Source organism: Mesoplodon bidens, assembly GCF_964165515.1.
Source record: "Mesoplodon bidens genome assembly, chromosome: 1".
Lineage (NCBI taxonomy): Eukaryota > Metazoa > Chordata > Mammalia > Artiodactyla > Ziphiidae > Mesoplodon > Mesoplodon bidens.
In genome coordinates, this window is record NC_138176.1 from 201392537 (window position 1) to 201413159 (window position 20623).

At 41.8% G+C, this 20623-nt stretch overlaps 1 protein-coding gene across 4 annotated transcripts in view; it reads right to left on the minus strand.

The window, feature by feature from the left end:
* The window catches only part of MARCHF1 (membrane associated ring-CH-type finger 1), a gene marked incomplete at its 5' end in the record, with an annotated part of 458172 nt that overhangs the window by 26675 nt on the left and 410874 nt on the right, over positions 1-20623 (minus strand). For all 4 annotated transcript variants that reach the window (XM_081242018.1, XM_081242016.1, XM_081242017.1 and 1 more), the window contains one exon: positions 738-885. In XM_081242018.1, coding sequence (XP_081098144.1) covers positions 738-885 — 148 coding nt within the window. The remainder of the gene's footprint in view (positions 1-737; positions 886-20623) is intronic.

Below are 20623 nucleotides of genomic sequence, written 5' to 3' on the forward strand. Positions count from 1 at the left end.
CCAAATTCAGGGCTGGTTTTCTACATAATATATATATTTCCCTCCCAGGGGGAGGCTAGGGGATTATTCCTCACTGTTTCACCTGCTATGATTTAGGCTACAGGCTGAAAGCCAGCAGAACCTGCTGGGAAACAGAACTGGGTACGGAGGTGAAGATAAGCCATTTTTGCTCCTGTTTTAAAGGACCTATCCATTGAAAATGTCAGAATATGCCTCAGTGGTTTTAAGACATCTCTCTTTGCAGACTTGATACCATCCTTCATTATCAAACTTAGCACGGCAAATATTTCAAACTGCAGTGTTAATCAAGTTATAGTGTGCTAATTAATAAGCTGTAACACATCTCTGCTAACTGCCATCTTATTTGTGTGTTACAAGAAGCTGGTGATTGGGGTGAATTGAATACAATGAAAGACCTGTTTTTACCACTGTTTGCCTTTTCCCATCAGGCAGAACCTGATGCTTTTCAGCTCCTTGAAAAGCCTAAAGTGGTGCATGGCCTCTGTATATTTCTCCCCCACTAAGGTTTACGTGATAAATCTTATTTCTCAGCTTGGGAACCCTGTATGCTCGGTGCTTTATAGTCCGAGCGGTCATCAATAACATAACGAGCAGACTCCGTCACCAGTACTGGGTGTTGCTCGGGCACCCAACGTGCTCTGGGAAACATCTTCCCTGCCTGTCTCGGGGGTCGTCCCAGGATCCAAGAGGGAAAGAGAATGGGCACATGCTCTTACCATTATCATTGCCTTGCTTGATTTCCTCCGCTGTCCGATCAATCAACACGTACAAAGACCAGACCACGCAGGTGATGGCAATGACGTGGAAGGTGACAGAGCAGAATATCTTCCTCCTCTCACTCCTGGTCATCTGCAGTTTCTCCCACTGCAATTACAAATGAATCACACGCAACTGAATCCCCAGCTCGTAAATGTTGCTCCCCACTTATACCCCAGGCATAAATCATGAATCAAGGGAAAACAATGAAGAGCTGTCATTTTAGATGACACTATAATATTCACATAAGTCTTTGTGTTTGAAAAGATCTGAAATCATAACCCATGGAGTTATAACAAATTAAGCATATGTGAAAATGAAAAAAAAAATCCTACTCTCCAAACGAATTAAATTATGTCATTCCTGGTTTGCTACCCTGTAGTGCCCTTGTCTGTAACACGAAGGGGCCAGTTTTAATACTGTACAATTTTCAGAAATCATTTCCACTCAGGTGTCTGCATATTACTTCTCTGTGGTCCTAGGTTATAAGCAGTAATACATAGCCTCTTCTTGGATTAATATGTAACCTGATACAGTGTTGCATTCTTGAATGTGTCAATTTAACAAGTATTTGAATGGCTGAATGATATCTGTGAGAGAAAGTCAACACCTGTTCACAACTCTTCTCCTAGAAGACAAATTTTATCCTCCCGGCAATGGGAGAAAGTCAGCTGCAACCACTTTCAGAGCAGCCTTGCTTTTCTGCTGCCACTACTGTCACAACCACTGTCCCCAAGTCACACTCCTCAGAAAGTTGAGGGCTGCCCCCTCAGCCTTCGAGAGGGGGAGGGCCACAGTGTTTATAGTAGGAAGTCAAGGATTACATGAGGGAACATCTCCATTATTTACTGTGAAGTAATAGGCTCTCAAATGAAATTTTTGCTACCAAACAAAATTCTAATGCCTTGACAGAGACACTATCACTTGATTACTGTGTTAGGATTTGATCTTTATTTTTCTTTGCATATTTCTATAGGAAAACCAAACCACTATGATCTTATTAGGTCATGGATTATTTCAGTAACCCATGATTCTTTACATTCTTTTTTCTTAAAAATTGAAGTATAGTTGATTTACAATATTGTGTTAGTTTCAGGTGTACAGCAAAGTGATTGTTTTATATATATGTAAATGTATACATATATTCTTTTTCAGATTCTTTTCCATTACAGATTATTACAAGAAATTATAGCTCCCTGTGCTATATAGTAGGTCCTTGTTTATCTGTTTTCTATATAGTAGTGTGTATCTGTTAATCCCAAACTCTTAATTTATCCATTCTCCCACCCCATCCCCTTTGGTGACCAAAAGTTTGTTTTCTATTTCTGTGTGTCTATTTCTGTTTTGTAAATAGGTCCATTTGTATCTTTTTTTTAGATTCCACATATAAGTGATATCATATTATATTTGTCTTTGTCTGGCTTACTTCACTTAGTATGATAATCGTTAGGTCCACCCATGTTGCTGCAAACAGCATTATTTCATTCTTTTTTATGGCTGAGTAGTATTCCATTGTGTGTGTGTGTGTGTGTGTGTGTGTGTGTGTGTATGATATATATCTCACATCTTCTTTACCCACTCCTCTGTCGATGGACATTTAGGTTGCTTCCATATCTCGGCTAGTAGTGTGAACAGTGCTGCTGTGATTCGTCCCATTCTTTACCTGTTATGCTCTTGCTAAAGCAGAATCCTTGGAGCTTCAGAAGACACACTCCTTTCCCATCACACCCCACCACCATGCTCCATGAAGCCCTGGCTCTGCAACCAGCTCTGAGACATGGTGAAGCCTTCGGTCTTTCCGGGCCCAGGTGCCTCATCTTCCTTAGAGTCAGAGGTGTGACAGAGAGGTGTGGTGGAGAATACACTCCTCTCCTTTTCCTGCATTAACAGACTAAGCCTCTGAGGGTTGGCACTGTGCCAGCTGAAGCTGCTTTCCCACCTTCCTGGCAGAGGTGACAAGGACTGTTTCCTACTGGTGAGATGTGAGTGGCTATCTCCTGGGATGCTGAGTTTTTGTCTTCTTGACACAGGAATTGCCCCTTCCTCCTTCATTTTCTCTTCTTTGCTATTAATTAGGAATTCCTAATTAATGGTAAAAGTTCCAACAGTCATCTTGCAACCTTGAGGAAAAGTCTTGAGAATCGGACAGACCTCCGCCAATCGGCCACAGCTCACTTCCAGCTACCAGTCATATGCGAGGGAAAGAAAGCCCTGTCTGACTGAGCCATTATTTCTCAGGACTCTGTTCCTGGCTGTCAAATGCCATTCCTGATACGATCAAATAGAAACCTCCTAACTTCCCTTCTGGTCTGAATGTGAAGGTCCTATCATTTCATTTGTAAGAGAGCACAATGCTTAAAGTCTGATCATGACCCTCTAGGAAGCTTCTTAAACATTTTAGAGAAATAAATGTTTTATTTACAAACACTATCCGTTCCTCTCTTACTGGCCGGTTAGTCATCACAGGGTTTTCCTTACAGAGTCTGTTAGAGCCAACTAACCATTCGTACCTCATCTTGGACTTTCTTTTCCAACAAACTATATTTTATATATTATTCTAAGTAAATAATGGGAAAATCTTAGTAATGAAGCTACGGGGAAACCAGGTGCTTCAATCTAAAATCTATTTTTAATTAATCAATATTGAATTAAGATTTCAGGATGTGCATCTTAGCTTTTATCAAAACTTCACATCATAGGTGAGAAAGACTGATTTTTAAAATTTCATTTTGTTATTGATTTATTATGATGTTAATCTGAATGATTTGTGTGATTATAGAACAGAGCATTATTGTTTGGCAATAGCATTTTGTGATTTAATAGCTATTTCTTGGATAACCTCAGTATCCAGTATAATCCGATAAAAAGTGCAGGATGGTGCAGAAAGGTAGCTTTACATTGTTCAAATGTCCTAAACGTTCCAAGCAGATGGCGATACCTTCACGCTAAAATATTCATACCAAATCAACCCTCACTTGTAAGTCTGGCTTTGGGAAAAACGCTTAAAAAGTGAATCTTCTTCAATCTAAGGAGCGTTTTGATGAAGCGGCTAAAACACATTCTTCAAAAGAAATGAGCCTCAAATAGAAAAATATCAGCGGGGCTGACAGGGATGAACCAAACTCCTTTTAGTACCAAACAATAGAAGCTCTGAAGCTGACACTTCCTAATCTCAGCAGCGTTTTAAGAAGTGGAGTGTTAAAGGACCAGCAAACGTTGCTACTTTTCTTTACAAATCCTCGCAGGGACCACTCAGGAATTCACCAGACAGCACACGAGTAAACGCGGTACCACAGCGCCCTCCTCCGGACGATCATATCACTGCACATGATACCCAGCACCAGGCATCCACTGAAACGTCATCAATTTCATAAAATGTTCGTCCACATTTTTGTGCTTTCAGGTTTATATACAAAGTTTGAATACGTTTTGCAAGCCCCACAGTGAGAAGTGGATCGAGAAGGCAAAGACAGCAATCTTATTTTAACAAAGTTGTGACGAAAGGGCAAATACTAATTTATTATTTGGGATGCTAAAATTCAACACCATCAGTTCGCAGAAGATTTTGTGATAGCACAGCGCTAATCTGCACAAATGCACAGCATCGCGCTTCCCTGCCCAGTTTTATAAAGTAATGTGTGCTTATGCCCACAGACCACGTGTCCATTGTGAAACCCCCCATAAAGGGGAGCCTCCTGGGTGCTCAGTTTTTTTGTTTTTTGTGTGTGTGTTTGTTTTTTTATGGTAAGCGGGCCTCTCACTGGTGTGGCCTTTCCCGTTGCGGAGCACAGGCTCCGGACGCGCAGGCACAGCGGCCATGGCTCACGAGTCCAGCCGCTCCGCGGCATGTGGGATCTTCCCGGACCGGGGCACGAACCCGTGTCCCCTGCATCGGCAGGCGGACTCTCAACCACTGCGCCACCAGGGAAGCCTGGGTGCTCAGTTTTAAGCGGACACGTCTCTGCAGGGGGTCTCAGAGGAGCTGGTGGAAGTGACCAGAAGCAGCAGGGCCGGAGGGGAGGCCGCAAAGTCAGTCGCTCGAGCGCCTGGGCCTCTTTCCTCACCAGCCCTTGCCCTCCTCGGCCTGCTCGTTCCCTTCACCTGCAACCCCAGCTTCACAATCTTAGCGCCCGGGACCTCGCTTCCCTTTACAGGATCCCTGGGTCTCTGGCACCTGTTTTACCGTCCTTAGCCTTTGATCCCTTATCCAGACCCCTCAACGATAGAGAGAATTGAACAGAACTCCGTTATTCAACTTAGAAATATACAATTAGATTGTTCTGAAAAGACTTCCAAATTGGAGCCAAAATTGACGCAGACACTTTCTGTGAAATTCTCCATTTGCACTAGCGAGATGAAACTGAGCAAGTTTTCTAATTTAAATTACTTGTATTTGCCTTCTGCCCTAAAATATAAATTCAAAAGCACTGCCTAATAAGAATGCTTTTTTAATGTATTTTCTGTTGAAGTATAGTTGAATTACAACGTTGTGTTAATTACTGTGGTACAGCAAAGTGACTCAGTTATACATATATACACATTCTTTTTTTTAATATTCTTTTCTATTATGGTTTATCACAGAATATTGAATATGGTTCTCTGTGCTCTACAGTGGGACCTTTTATTGTTTATCTGTGGGGCAGAGGTTCTTAAAGAGCTTCCCTAGGAGCATCAGCATCAACATGGGGCTTGTCAGTGTGACATTAATGAAAGAAGGAGGCCGTTTGGCTGACGTGGCTCAGTGCCTGGGCACCCGCATGAACAAACCAAAATCTAAGCCTCTAGACGTCTCACAATGGACACCAGTCAGAAAGTGTACATGGCGCAAGCTGGTTCCTCAACAGAATTACAAATAACCAGGTACACAGATCGCCTGGTTTTCTTGCTAAGAGTCAAAACCTCAAATGTGACATCCATAGATGTTCTGTGGGTCGACCGCAATCTCCTGGAAAAACTCTCCCCCCCACCATAGTACTCTGTTCCATTTTGGTCCACCAATAATTACTACTTAGCATCGTTCATGCATGGTCCCACGTGAGGGGGTATTACACATTTCTGATTGAATGCAGCTCCTCTATTTCCCTTGGTAACAGGACAAGAGGAAATGGCCTCACGCAGCAGCAGGGGCTGGGACCCACATCCAAAGAACTCGCAAGCAGGGACAGTGAGTGTGGGCCATGTGCAGTGAACCTGTGAAGTCTCCTGCTGAAATGTAACTATGGGATTGACAGCTCTGATTGCAGGACATCTGGAGCACATGTTGATCTGGAGTTGGGGGAAGCAGTCATTGACATTCAGGGCAGGAAAGATAACACTGCAAGCAAGTGGTGGTCTTACTGAAAAGTGGTTTACAAATTTTCCCACAAAGAAGAGGAATACTTGGGAACATGGAATCAATGGCTTCATTTGCTACCACCCTTGGCATCGAGAACTACTGAGTAATGGGTATTACCTGGACATGGAGGGAATAATAATACAGATTCTTCAGCTCTGGGAGTCCTTATAAGTAGAAGTAGTTTTCAGCCTTGGCTGTCTAACAGAAGCCTCTGGGCAGGTAAGGTCCCAGCACACATACCAGACCTCACTGACTCCATCAACGAGAGCACACTTGGTCCGTGGTCCAAGCACGTCTGCTAAAAATGAGGGCTCTGCCACTACGTGCTGTGTGCCCTGGGCTGGGTTACTTTAACCCTCTGTCCTTCCATTTCCTTACCAGTAAAATGGTGATAAGAATAGTATCTACAGCAGACACTGTGGAGAAAAGTATGAAGTTTCCTCAAAAAAACTAAAAATAGGGTTGCCATATGATCCAGCAATCCCACTCCTGGGAATATAGCCGGAGAAAATGCTAATTCGAAAAGACACATGCACCCCGATGTTCATTGCAGCACTATTAATAATAGCCAAGCCATGGAAGCAACCTAAGTGTCCACTGACAGATGAATGGATAAAGAAGATGTGGTACAGATATACAATGGAATTAGCCACAAAAAAGAATGAAAGAATGCCATTTGCAGCAACATGGATGAACCTAGAGATTGTCATACTAAGTGAAGTAAGCCAGAAAGAAAAAGACAAATATCATATATGATTATATGTAGAATCTAAAAAGTGATACAAATGAACTTATTTATAAGACAGAAACTGACTCACAGTCATAGAAAACAGAATTATGGTTACCATATTTTATCTATGGAATCGATAAACAACAAGGTCCTACTGTACAGCACAGGGAACAATATTCAATATCCTGTAATAAACCATCATGGAAAAGAATGTGAAAAAGGATACATACGTATATGTATAACTGAATCACTTTGCTGTACACCAGACACCAGCACAACATTGTAAATCAACTCTACTATACTCCAATTAAAAAAAGAATAGTGCGTACAGTACAGGGTCAAGTTTAAGTGAGTTAATGCACATAGTGAGAAGGGTATCAGGCACTTGGAAAGAATTCAACAAACGGCTATCATAACTTGGACCTCACAGCACCACAGCACCTCAGCCAGTGAGACTCTGGTTGCTTCTACCTTCATGTTGATACCATCACTGGAGGATGAGGAAGGGGTGAGTTGGGATTTGGTCATTTCGCAGAATTAAGGCAGTCAAAGCGCCCCACCCCCATCTACTTTCCAAGTACAAATAGATTTTTCTGAATATTGACTCTCATAGCAGAGAAATAGTTTGTTTTTGTTAACTGTTTATACAAAGACGGGCAAGTGGATGAATTACTGTGCATGTCCTAGGTGGACTCTCTTGTGGAAAGACTGCACAACAATACACCCTTTATGGTTAGGACTGGAGAATGTATCACAGGTTGCAATGTATGTCCCAGTAACTTCTCATTCTTTTTGTCTGGAAATTCAAATCAAAATGTTATGTTAAAGCCACCTAAAGAAATACTGTTTTTGGTGACAGTTTTCACAGAAGGTTAAAGGGACTCAAATATTCCACATAAATTGCAGCACTGATGCGAGCGTGCCGTTATAACTGTGTCTTCCCCGAGTAACGTAATCCACGAGAGGCAGCCTGGTGGGAAACATGCCCCAGGGCTGCTGTTCTGTCTTTGGGATCGTAAAACCCAAGCAGCTACCTGAGAATGGATAAGTAAAGAAATGGCTCTTTTTCCTCAAAGGTAATTCACTTGGATTTCTATACATAATGACTCTTACAGTTTGCTTTTCAAAAACATGTTTTGAGGCCAGCTGACACAACAGGGCTTTACCCAGAGATCTCCCATCATTTTACAGGATTCACAGTGGTACCTGGAACGGCTCCATTGAGTAGAAAGGTAGGGGGTGTTATAGTAGGGCCAATCCCACTTGTAACAAAAATCGGAGCATTACTGAAATATCATTTTAAAACTTGAGGAAAACGTGCACCTATTTAAAACAATAGCAGTAAAAATATATTATACTGATATGCTTGTCACATTCATTTGCAATGGGATAATAAGTTACTAAGAATTGTAACCAGCCCAGTGCTGGTGCAGAGAAGTGTCCGCTACCTGATGAGAAACTGCCCAAACGCAAAGACACCAGTAGAATCAGAGGCCAAGGGAACAGAAGATGTTGCGAAGAGCCTGAGTAGCAGGGCGTCTGGGCGGGAAGCAGGGGGTCCGAGGTGGTGGGAGGGGAGCACATTGGGACATTCAGGTGGAAAAGGCTGGAAGCCCTCTGCTCAGAGAGGCCCTGGAGTGAAGTGACAGGATGCAGACTCTGGGGTCTGGCACCGTGGATGAGAGCCTGGGCCAGGGAGCCTCACCTGTCTGACTTGGGGCGAGGAAACTACCTCCTAAGCCCTCGTTTCCTGGTTGGGACAACTGGGAGGTGAAACTATCCCTTGTAAAGGGTTGCGGTTAGAATTATATGAGAATAACATCCATACACAGTCAGCACTTCGTAAGCCGTCAAGTAAATCAGGGGTCTTCAGCTGGTTTATGGAACAAAAAGTTTCATGCAGTTCACAGATGTTTAATTAGGCCCATAGTGGGTTTTATAAAATTATAAGTATTCTTGAATCCCTTGACATGTAACAAACGCAGTTTGCTTTAGTCTCCACCAGTCTTTGGTTTACACCTTGCCCAGCCACTCATCAGTGTCACCTGCTTGGTGCCTGTGGGCAACTGAATTTGTGACTCTGGAAGTGACAGCATCAGTAAGCAAAGTTCTTCAGTGACATGAAAGCCACAATGTGCAAAACACGCCCAGAGCTTTCAGGATCTTGAAAAGAGCTGTCGATCGCAGAAGCCAACACGAGAGGTGTCAGGAGGGCCAGTAGGTTCCAAAGAGATGCCCAGAAGGGAGCAGTCAGGAAGATCCAAGTTACCGTACTGATTTGCTGGAAGGAGTGTATTAGGAAACTGGTGTGTGACAATATTAATCTTACAGGTATAAATGGCCCCAAAATACTGTGGCCAGTAAATCCAAGGTTTCTAAAATATTTTAATAAAACAGATTAGCTATATTCAGCCAACTTGATCAGGATTAAATTTTTCTCTATATAATATATATATGTATATTACACATTAAGTGTGTATCTAAATATATATGAATCTCATGTTCCTTGAAGCAATTTTTCTTATGAGCCTTTTCTTGATTTCCCATTGTTTCAAGGAGTTCACGAGAGATGGAATTTCCTAAAAGTTCTGAGCAAGGCATTTGTAATACAGAAAAACAGTTTGCTAAGTGAAATCATCCACTAGATGGTGCAAAAATATCACAGATGAAGGGAGTATAGTGGAAAAGAAAGAAACGGACGCAGGCTTATTTTATAGGTCTCCCTAGAGGGGAGATACACAATGTGGCTCTGGGGAACATGTGCATTGGAATTGCTATGGTAATAGTTAAAAGGTGATTTCCTAGGCTCCGTCCAGATCCATATCTGGGGGTAGAACCTAGGTATCTGCATTCTTAGTAAGCACTCCAAGTGATTTTTATGTGTGCTGAAGTCTGAGAATAACTTCCCTGAGGGGGGAAAAAAAAAACCAGAGAAATACTTTAAAAAGAGGAGCTGTAATTTCTAATACTTTTTCACAAGAGTGAAAATATTCCACCCACCCCATATCTGGGTTGACTAACATGTTGTCATGTAAGAACACAAACTACTTAAAGAATTAATAGATGCATTTAAACAAAGTTACTTCCTGGTGGCGAAATATTTCACACTTTTTCAATATTATTATATTTCTGTGGTGATCTGTGATCAGTGATCTTTGATGTTACTATTACAGAAAGATAAAAACTCACTGAAGGCTCAGATGATGGTTAACATTTTTTAGGAATAAAGTATTTTTTAATTAAAGTATGTACATTGTTTTTTTGTTTTTTGTGGTACACGGGCCTCTCACTGTTGTGGCCTCTCCCATTGCGGAGCACAGGCTCCCGACGTGCAGGCTCAGCGGCCATGGCTCACGGGCCCAGCTGCTCCGCGGCACGTCGGATGTTTCCGGACCGGGACACGAACCCACGTCCCCTGCATCGGCAGGCGGACTCTCAACGACTGCGCCACCAGGGAAGCCCCCAGTTTCTTTTAAAACTTTGGTTTCAAGAGTGTCACTCTCCTCCACTGGCCCTTTGCCCCCTTCTGGCTGCTGCTGTTAATCTTTCTCTGCTGCCTCTTCTTTTCCACCTTCCCCTTTATCTTGGTCTCCAGGGCTCCATCTTCATCCCCATTCTCATCACACTTTCCCACTCTTCACTGACTCATCTGGGTCTGAAGCTTCCACTACCAGAAATGTCCTGATGGCTGTTTCTCTCTGCATCCAGACTCAAGCTCCCTGAGACTTACCTCCTGTTCTTGGCTGACCACAGGCATCTCAAGCTCATGTGTCCTGAGTGGACTTCTGATGTTATGTCCCCGGATTTGCTCATCTGCATGTATATTCTTCCCCAGTGAATATTCAGACTCTTCCCCCCATCATGCAAGGCAGAAAGCTGAGAGCCATCATGGGTGGTTTCCTACACCTCATCCTTCATCTTTGGTCCTTGCAGTAACTCAGGAACTAAACCTCACCACAAGCCTTCCTCTCCATCCCCTCGGCTACTGCTGTACTGAATCATTTTCTTCCTAGCTTGCATGTTGTACCTCACCTGCTCACTCACATGGGCAATGCATCCTCCACACATGGCTGCAGCGCCATCTTGCAAAAATACAAATATATTAATTCCTTACTTAATACCCTGAAGTGTCTCTCCATTCCCTTCTGGATAAAATTGAAATTCTTTAGCAAAGCATCCCATATTACCTGACACTTGCTTTCTATTTAACCTCACCTATTATCTGTCTTAACAAGAATACTAATAGCTTTATATGGTTAATTTTATTCTCACAACCTTTCTATGATGGACATCTTATTATTACTTTCATTGTAGGTGAGGAAGGGAGATTAAGAAACTTGCCTATGGTCATCCTTCTCTCTGGCAAAGCCAGCTATTTTCAACTTGCGAATTATTCATACTCTATGCATGTAAATGCACCATTTTCTTGCCTAGAATGTCCTCAACTCTCTAGATCTCACTGGAAGACATCTAATCACCATTTATGACCAGTTTCAGTTCCCCCCTCTCCTAGGAAGCATTTCCTAACCATCCAGCAAACATGATCACCCCTACTCTGAACCACAGAGGCAGTATGGGCTACCTAAAACCATAGACCTGGGCATAATGTTGATCTAAGTCTGAATCCTAGGTCCACCGTGTAAAAATTGACACCTTAAACAGTTTAGTTAACCTCCGCTGGCTTCTGTTTACTCACTTCTGACACTATGATAGGAACATCTACTTCATGTTTCTTGGGAGGGTTAAAGGAGGTTAGGTATATAACAAAGCATGCACCACAGGGCTCGGCACCAGTAAGCAACCAGTGAACTCTGGCTGATTATGGTGGCCACTAACATAATGCAGCTTAGTGTGTCATTACTGTAGATGATCTACACCTCTACCAAATCTACTTAATGGTAATGCAGGAGGAAATTTTCCTTTGGACCTCAGTGACCTGATAATCTATGTATTTGCTGAAATATTTCTATTTGTATACTAAGAATTATTTAATTGACCACATTTCTCTCTTTGGTTTGGCTGCTGAACTGTTGGAAGCACGCAGCTCTTCCCATGCAAACAGCGTACAGACCACGGTATGAATCTTCCTTATGTTTGCTTTAGGATTTTACTTCACTCACCTTCTTTGCCTACAACCTCCTTATTCTTTCACTTATGTTTTGGAATGTATTTCCGAAAGCAGGATCAAGTCCTTCGTGCACTGTGATGGGGTGCTAATAATCGTTGAAGGCTGCAATAGGAGAGGGCTGAGCTGAGCAACCTGAAAGGCTTTGTAGACAGACCGACAGGTGAATACCTGATCTGTCAAATCACGATAATGGGAAGAAAATAATGCCAATGCTTCAATAGCGGATATGATCATCTGTACTATTTTGTATAGATAAAACTCTTTATTGAAATAAGAATGGCAACTGAAAGGTGCTGAGGTGTGTTTTATCTAATAAATGTGCACCATGAAAATGCTCTGAGCCAGTAAGACCCATGTAGAAACTTTGTTACAGCCATATTTGTGTCTCAAAGCTTTGGGAACTGTGAAATGAAAGATGGCTCCCTTTGATGTGATCAACTTTTGAGCAAAAATGTAAGGAGCGGGAAATCATATGACTTTTTGAAAAACTAACTGGAAACCCGCGCCAGCAGTATTGCATGAGTGACTAAGAATTACTTCCAATTATTTACATAATTAAATGTAGCCTGTGAGTTGTATTGCCAAGACTAGGTTAAAAATAAAGTCTTCAAATGTGGCACATATGCACATATTCCATGGCATATTCTCCTACTCAGCTGTGAAAAAGAATGAAATAATGCCATCTGCAGCAACGTGGATGGACCTAGAGATGATCATACTAAGTGAAGTCAGTCAGAAAGAAAAAGACAAATACCATATGATATCACTTATATGTGGAATCGAAAATATGACATAAATGAACTCATCTACGAAACAGAAACAGATTCACAGACATAGAGAACAGATTTGTGGTTGCCAAGGGGGATGGGAGGTGGGGGAGGGATGGATTGGGAGTTTGGGGTTAGCAGATGCAAATTATAAACAACAAGGTCCTTCTGTAGAGCACAGGGAACTATATTCAATATTCTGTGATAAGCCATAATGGAAAAGGATATGAAAGAGAATGTATATATATGAATAACTTCATCACTTTGCTGTACGCCTGAAACTAACACAACATTGTAAATCAACTATATTTCAATAAAATAAATTTTAAAAAAGTCTTCGAATCTTTAAACCTCAGTAAGAATCTTAACCTAACCCAGTTTCCTTATTAATAGTGAGCTAGCAAAAATAGTAAAATGCCCCCTACTATTCTTCTATTGAGATTTTCTTTTAAACCAACCTCTCGGGAGCCCAGATCTCTGGGGAGACACCTTCCCCCTTGATGTCAGCACCTGAATTCAAGCGTGATGCTCTCATAGCTTCCCAGGGAATTGTGGAGTTAGCCCAGTTACATGGAAACAACTCTCAAAACTGGGTCTTGACTCTTAAAAAGGGGGAAATATACAACAGGTGGGTGCTATTAACCCAAGAAAATACTTTGTCTTTTATGTGATTTAATTTCACAAACCATGAAAAAGCTGTTGACTGCAATCAATTTACATAGAAATTAGTTGAAATATGCCGACATTGTTACCACAGCTCCAAAAATGTAACTGCCTTTAGTAAACAACCTCACATCTCCTGGAAATGCATTGATAGGACACAAATGGTATGGGATTAACGTTAACACTTTAATATACACATTATCCCTCAAGTCAAATTCTTTCACTGTAATGACACGATATCTTATAAAAAAGTAATAGCTTTGTGCATGCAGGGGATGTATTTGACCCTGTATATTACAAGAGATGATTGAGATTTAGGGTTTGCAACACTGGAAATGGTTTTCTAGAGGGGAGAAAGCAGTTAAGTGGGTTGCCTTGACAACATGGGTTAGTTGCATCAAGAAATCCATGGCAATGCAGGAGCTTCTGGTACGTTAAGATTGCAAACTATCTCGCAAGTTCGGTTAAAAGAAAACGAATCCCACTGCAAGGCAGTGTTACCTGACCTATGAAATATTAGTTCTCACTTTTTTGTTTTTGTTTTTGCGGTACGCGGGCCTCTCACTGTTGTGGCCTCTCCCATTGCAGAGCACGGGCTCCGGACGCGCAGGCTCAGCGGCCATGGCTCACGGGCCCAGCCACAGGTGGGATCTTCCCGGACTGGGGCACGAACCCGTGTCCCCTGCATCAGCAGGTGGACTCTCAACCACTGTGCCACCAGGGAAGCCCAGTTCTCACTTTTTATCATGAACCTTGTTAGAAAATAGATGAAAAATCTAGGTGGGCAAGATAGGACAGGGGGAAGAAAACAGGAAGTACAAGGGTTCTATTAAAGGGTCTTCCCCACTCTCCTCCACACCCCTGCAACCCCAACAGGGCTCCAGGGATCCCTGCATGTTCTCTGAAAGTCAATTCTGCTAAGAAAAGGTGTCTCGCCCCGATTCTGTTCATTTCCCCAGCAGTCTCCCACAAAGCTTCTCTGTGGGGAATATCCCATGTCCATATTGCATATTCATAAATAATGAGCGTAATAAGGATTACCACAACAAAGCTGGTTATTAGTGGAAGTGAAAACAAAACCTGTTAACATGCATGCCCCCTAGTCCAATTATCCTGGCAGGGCTGAGCAGAGATTTATCTGCAGAGCATCAAGCCTCAAAGACAAAGCCTGTTACTGAAAACAAGCTTGTTTCTTCCCACCCTCCAGCAAGCAACCCTTTATGGCCCTGTTCTAAGCACACAGTTTTGATATTCTGCTCCTAAAATCTCCATCAAGCAATTTTGAAGGAGGAGCTTGGGTTTTCCTTTCTTAAAGCCTTTTTTTAAAAAGGTAAACAGAACTATGCTTTTCTTTGGTTAAACTGCAGTGTGAGTTTCGCTTTCAAAGTAGTCTAAGGCTATGATTCACCTGTACATCATCCGAGATGGGCCCTGAGTATCTGGGCTGCTCTTCCCTTTTGTATTTCCTGGCTTTAGGATCATGGAAGGGAATGGGGACCAGAGGGACACATATTAGGAGCAGAGGGACTGCCTCTGTAGCAACAAAGTGGAGAAGCAGTAGCCCAGACTCCTGCGAGTTTAGATGGTACAAATAGGCAGGCGCTGGCAGCTCCCACACCTGCAGGGCCAAGGTCACCCAGCAGAGTGGGCCACTGAGCACGAAAGCTAAGAACTAAGACAGTTTTCCTTCCAAGGGGCGTTTGTTTTCTTTCTCCTGCAAAATAGACAGGAAGCCCTAATAGGTGGACCTGTCCCCTACAGTAAAGTCCAGTGTTACTCATGAGGCTTTTTATGTATCTTGGAGGCAAAACCCATCCCTTCAAGCCTATGAACAGCCTAGAGGGTGCCGAAGGATGCCAGGGACACTGCTGTTTAGGTGTATCTTTAGAAGCGACAGGTGAATGGGCGGAGCATCAACAATGACTCACTGGCCAGATACCAGGGAGAAAAATAGGCATGTTATTTGGGAAGTAGGCCAAAGAAGGCGTCCTGGATGGCTTCTGATGCCATCTTAAACGTTAGGATTTCTCCATCAAGATGAGAATAGAGGGAATGCAGACAAATATTAAGCCACCATTTGTGCTCTTAGCTAAGTCCTTTAACCTCATCAGTCGAGAAGCCAACCAATACATCTCCTATGCACACACTCTTCTAGGACCATGGGAAACAGGAATTTCACCCACGAAGACAGGACTCATCTTTCTCCAATGACCTCTTTCCTCAAGGTATCAATAAATGGCCCACCTGTCCTTTGATCCACTCAGTGTGACCACACATGGGTCAGTCTCACATGGGAGCTCTTTGGGTGAAATACATGAGTCTATCTGTGTGGTCACATTGAAGAAAACCCCTCTATTTCAGAGCAGAAAGTAGGAATATCTAAATAAAAGCTACAACTGGTGAAAAGCAACAAATATGACACAGAAGGAAATCTTGCCTTCTGGTCCTCATTTTACACAAATGTGTAAGATGTGCAATAATCTTTGGGTCTTGTGTCTTTCTGCCCCTAAAAAAGTAAAAAGATTTCCGATCTTTTTTCTTTAGAGGCCAGGGGTTTCAGAGTCCCAGGGGCTACCAGAAGTCAAAGGGCACAGAGAACAGGAAGGCCTCTGAGTCCCCCTTCTGTAACTTTTCTCACTAGTCTAAGCAGAGTATTTCAGCTTTTACCCCTTGTTATTTACTCTTTTATTTAACATTTTAATTTTGGAATAATTTCAGATTTATAGAAAAGTTTCAAAGATAATAAAGGCTGTATGTACCCCTCACCCAATTTCCCCTTATGTGAGCATCTTACGTTACTGTCATACATTTGTCAAAGGAAGAAAACAGCACTAGTACATTAATATTAACGCAACTCCAGACTTGTCAGGGTTTCACCGGTTTTCCCACAAATTTTCTTTTAACTTTTAACTAGACACTGTTCCCTGAAGAAAGTTTGGAGACTACTTTTGGAGTTGTAAGCAACAATTTGGTGCCTAAGTGAGGCTTTCTCTCTGATGGCATCAGGATGTCTTAAGTTCCAAGTTTGGAATAAATTCTCCTTACGTGACTCCGTGCTACAGAAAGCATGGTCCTACACTGGCATTACCTGGTAGCTGATTAGTTATACAGAATCTCATGCTCCACCGAAGCTTACTGAACAATCAAAAGTTGATATATTTCTTGAGATTTATTTCCATAAATCTATAGGAAAGTTCATTTTAAAGACCATCTAGAAGTTCATCACATGACAATCTCCTGCACTGCCCTATTGCACCCTTCTTTACCCTTATCTAGAGGCAACCACTTAAATGTGGTAGGTGCTGCTTCATTTTTTTCTTCAAATTTAACATATTTTTAAAAATTTATTTTATTGATGTATAGTTGATTTACAATGTTCTGTTAATTTCTGCTGTACAGCAAAGTGATTTGGTTATACATATTCATTCTTTTCATATTCTTTTCCATTATGGTTTATCACAGGATATTGGATTAGCTCCCTGGCTATACAATAGGACCTTGTTGTTTATCCATTCTATATATACCAGTTTGCATCTGCTGATCCCACAGTCCCAATCATTCCCTCCCCTGCCCCCCACACCCTTGGCAACCACAAGTCTGTTCTCTATGTCTCTGAGTCTGTTTCTGTTTCGTAGATAAGTTCACTTGTGTCATATGTTAGATTCCACATATAAGTGATATCCTATGATATTTGTCTTTCTGACTTCACTTAGTATGATAATCTCTAGGTCCATACATGTTGCTGCAAATGGCATTATTTCATTATTTTTTGTGGCTGAGTAATATTGCATTATATATATATATATATATATATATATATATATATATAGACACACACATATATGTGTGTGTGTGTGTGTGTGTGTGTGTGTCTCTCTATATATATATTCTTCCTCATCCATTCTTCTGTTGATGGACATTTAGGTCGTTCCCATGTCTTGGCTATTATGAACCATGCTGCTAGGAACATTGGGGTCCATGTATCTTTTTTAATTATAGTTTTCTCAGGGTATATGCCCAGTAGTGGGATTGCTGGGTGGTATGGTAGTTCTATTTTTAGGGTTTTTAAAATTTTTCTTTTTGCGGTACGCGGGCCTCTCACTGTTGTGGCCTCTCCCGTTGCGGAGCACAGGTTCCGGACATGCAGGCTCAGCGGCCATGGCTCACGGGCCCAGCCGCTCCGCGGCACGTGGGATCCTCCCGGACCAGGGCACGAACCCGTGTCCCCTGCATCAGCAGGCAGACTCTCAACCACTGCGCCACCAGGGAAGCCCCTATTTTTAGTTTTTTAAGGAACCTCCATACTGTTCTCCATAGTGGCTGTAACAATTTACATTCCCACCAACAGTGTAAGAGGGTTCCCTTTTCTCCACACCCTCTCCAGCATTCGTTATTTGTAGGTATTTTAACGATGGCTATTCTGACTGTTGTGAGGTGCTATAGTAGGTGCTGCTTCTGATATTTACTTCCCTCATTTTCCGTAATATGCTTCTACTGTTATGACGACTCATTGATATTATACATCACCTATTGACCTCTTATTATTGTTGTCGAGGACTTAATGCTCAGCCACAGCCCCACTCACGCATATTCATCCTCCCAGTATAAGCGTATTGCTAGTTTGATTATATCAATATAAGAAATTATAACTATATAAAATGGTATTCATTAAAGAAATCAAGGGTTACTTGAGAGCAGTGTTTTTCAAAGTGTCATCTGGGAATCCTTTCAAGAGATCAGTGTGGTCAAAACTATTGAATAATAATTCTCAAAGATTTTTGCATGGTGGGATTTTCCAGAAGCTACACAAAGTATGGCACATGAAGCAGACTGAATACGGAAGCAGACGCGAGATTTCAGCTGTCTTCCATTAGACCAGACATTAAAGAGATTAGACATTAGAGAGATTAGAAAAGTGAGAAACAGTGCAGCTCTTCTCATTGGATATTTTTTGTTTTGGAAATATAATTTTTCATAAAAATATGGTATTATCTTAACATGAAATGCTTCTTACTATTTTAAAATAATTTAATAAGTGCATATTTGAACGTTTCTCAGTCTCAGTTCCTAATCTGGTAAATATTCGTAGATATAACCCACATAAACCAAAGCTCTCTGGTGTCTTCCATAATTTGTAAAAGCGTCTTGAGACCAAAATGTTTGAGAATTGCTGCCCTAGAGAAATAACTCACTTTCTTAATAAATTTCTGTTGCATTTTAAAGATAATTCCCTTTTAATTATTTGCTTAAAATGTACCTACTTTAATTTTTTTCTATATCCTTCAATGCATCTATCCAAAGCCCGTTAATCCTACTTCTGAAGCAAGTCAGATATCCTACCAAACTGATTTTTCCACTGACCTCTGACCCTGAGGCTTCTATTCTGTTCCCCGTTCTGAACACGTCACTGTCTTGCTGGACGTATTTCTCTTCCTCCTCTGCACCCTCCCCGGGGGCAGTCCCTTTCAAATAGTTTAGAAATGCTGGGTGCCCAGACCTTGTTCTGACAGCGTCTTTGCTCCTCTGCTGTGTTGCTTCCTGTGCTTTTCCAATCTTAACTTTTTCCTGTGTCAAGTCCCTTATTTTGCTTAAGGATTCCCTTGAAAAGTTTCCAAGAGGCCACGGGATGTAAATTTTTAGAATCCTTGCATTGTCTGAAAATCTTTATTCTACTCTTACATTTTGTTGGTATATTTGTTAAGTATTAAAATTGTGGTTGAATATTCCTTTAGAATATGCCAGTGCTTACTAAGCCACCTCTTTATCACCAAATTATGGTAGTAATTATCATCATAATTCTGGTTACAATGGAATTCATTAGAACCTTTTGAAACTTCCTGAATTTACTCTTCATTTTTATATATGCTTGGTCTTTGGAGTTTTACAGTAGCAAACACTTATCTAAGTATTTCTTTATTTGTGCTGGATAATCATGCTCTTCATTTTTCAGAAGCACTCTTGCATTATTTCTTTGATAATTTTCTCTGCCTTTTTGTCTATTCTATGACTTAAAAATTGTTTTACTCCTTTTATCCTTTTATTTTAGTTTCTGGAATATTTGTTCAACTTTCTTTTTCAAGTCTTTCATTGAATGCTTTTTATTAGCTACTTGACGTCTAAGGGAAAAATTTTTACTTTTTTAAATTGATGGGTGCCTAAAACATAAATATACAACTTAATCAATTAAGATTTCTTTGTCAAGTTCTGATAGTAATGCTATGGCAGCTTCCTGAGAAATGCTGGAAACGTCATTCTTTCCCTCCCCACTGGACATGTTTAAATAACACTGGTGTTATGTAAGTTACAGGCCCTGACATCCTCCAATTTCCACAAACATCAAAATGTTCATAAATGCTGGCCCGTGAGGGGCAGGAATTCTTCAGTTGTCATGACTTTGGTTGGACTGTTCTTTGAGCTAAACTCAAGGGGTAAGTTGGGAGGTTAATTTCTGCTATTTCCTCAAAGTCACCTGACAACTCCCTGTGATTCAGAAATTTGGACGAGGAGATGCCCAAAGGGAGGACAGAAGATGTAGGCTGTGAGGAAAGGTGGGTGGTTATTTTTCTTACAGAAACAGATTAATCCCTGAGCTTGGTCTCTTTCAACCCAAGTCCACCCATTAAAGGTATCTGGAATGCTTGGTGACATCAGGGCTTGGACACAGACCTTCCTCAAGAACAGTGTGGCTAAGGCAAAAGAAGACCAGTGCTGGCCAGCCTTCCCCTGCCAGGGCACCCAGAGGAAGAGATACGTATCTAGGCTGTTGGGATCATCTTCCCCAGGTAAGGCCAACGGTTGTACAAATTGGTCTACGAATGTCTCAGGAAACTGTGCCCAAGAAAGACCAGAGACTCCAGACATGTTTCTCGGGCATCATAATGCTAAGAATTCCACTATGAACGCCAAGAGGAGGCACCTCTGCTCAGGGTGGCTCAGTGCCAGAGGCTCAGGTGAAGCAGGTGCAGAAGCATCGGGACCCCCAGGACAAATGTTTGCAGCAGTGGTGGGTACGGGGTCTCCCCTTCACTGAAATGGTATGGTTTGATGCTCCTGGCAAAGCCTGTTGCTGAGTTTTTCCACTGCTGTTTCTTCTACTTGACACCCCAGTTCTTGAACCAAATCATTGGTACTAGCTCATCAAAGCTAGAGGTTGAAGTCAAGCACCCAATCTGTGTCTATGATCTTTTTAGATCCCACCTTCCTACACCCTAAGCTGTTCCAGG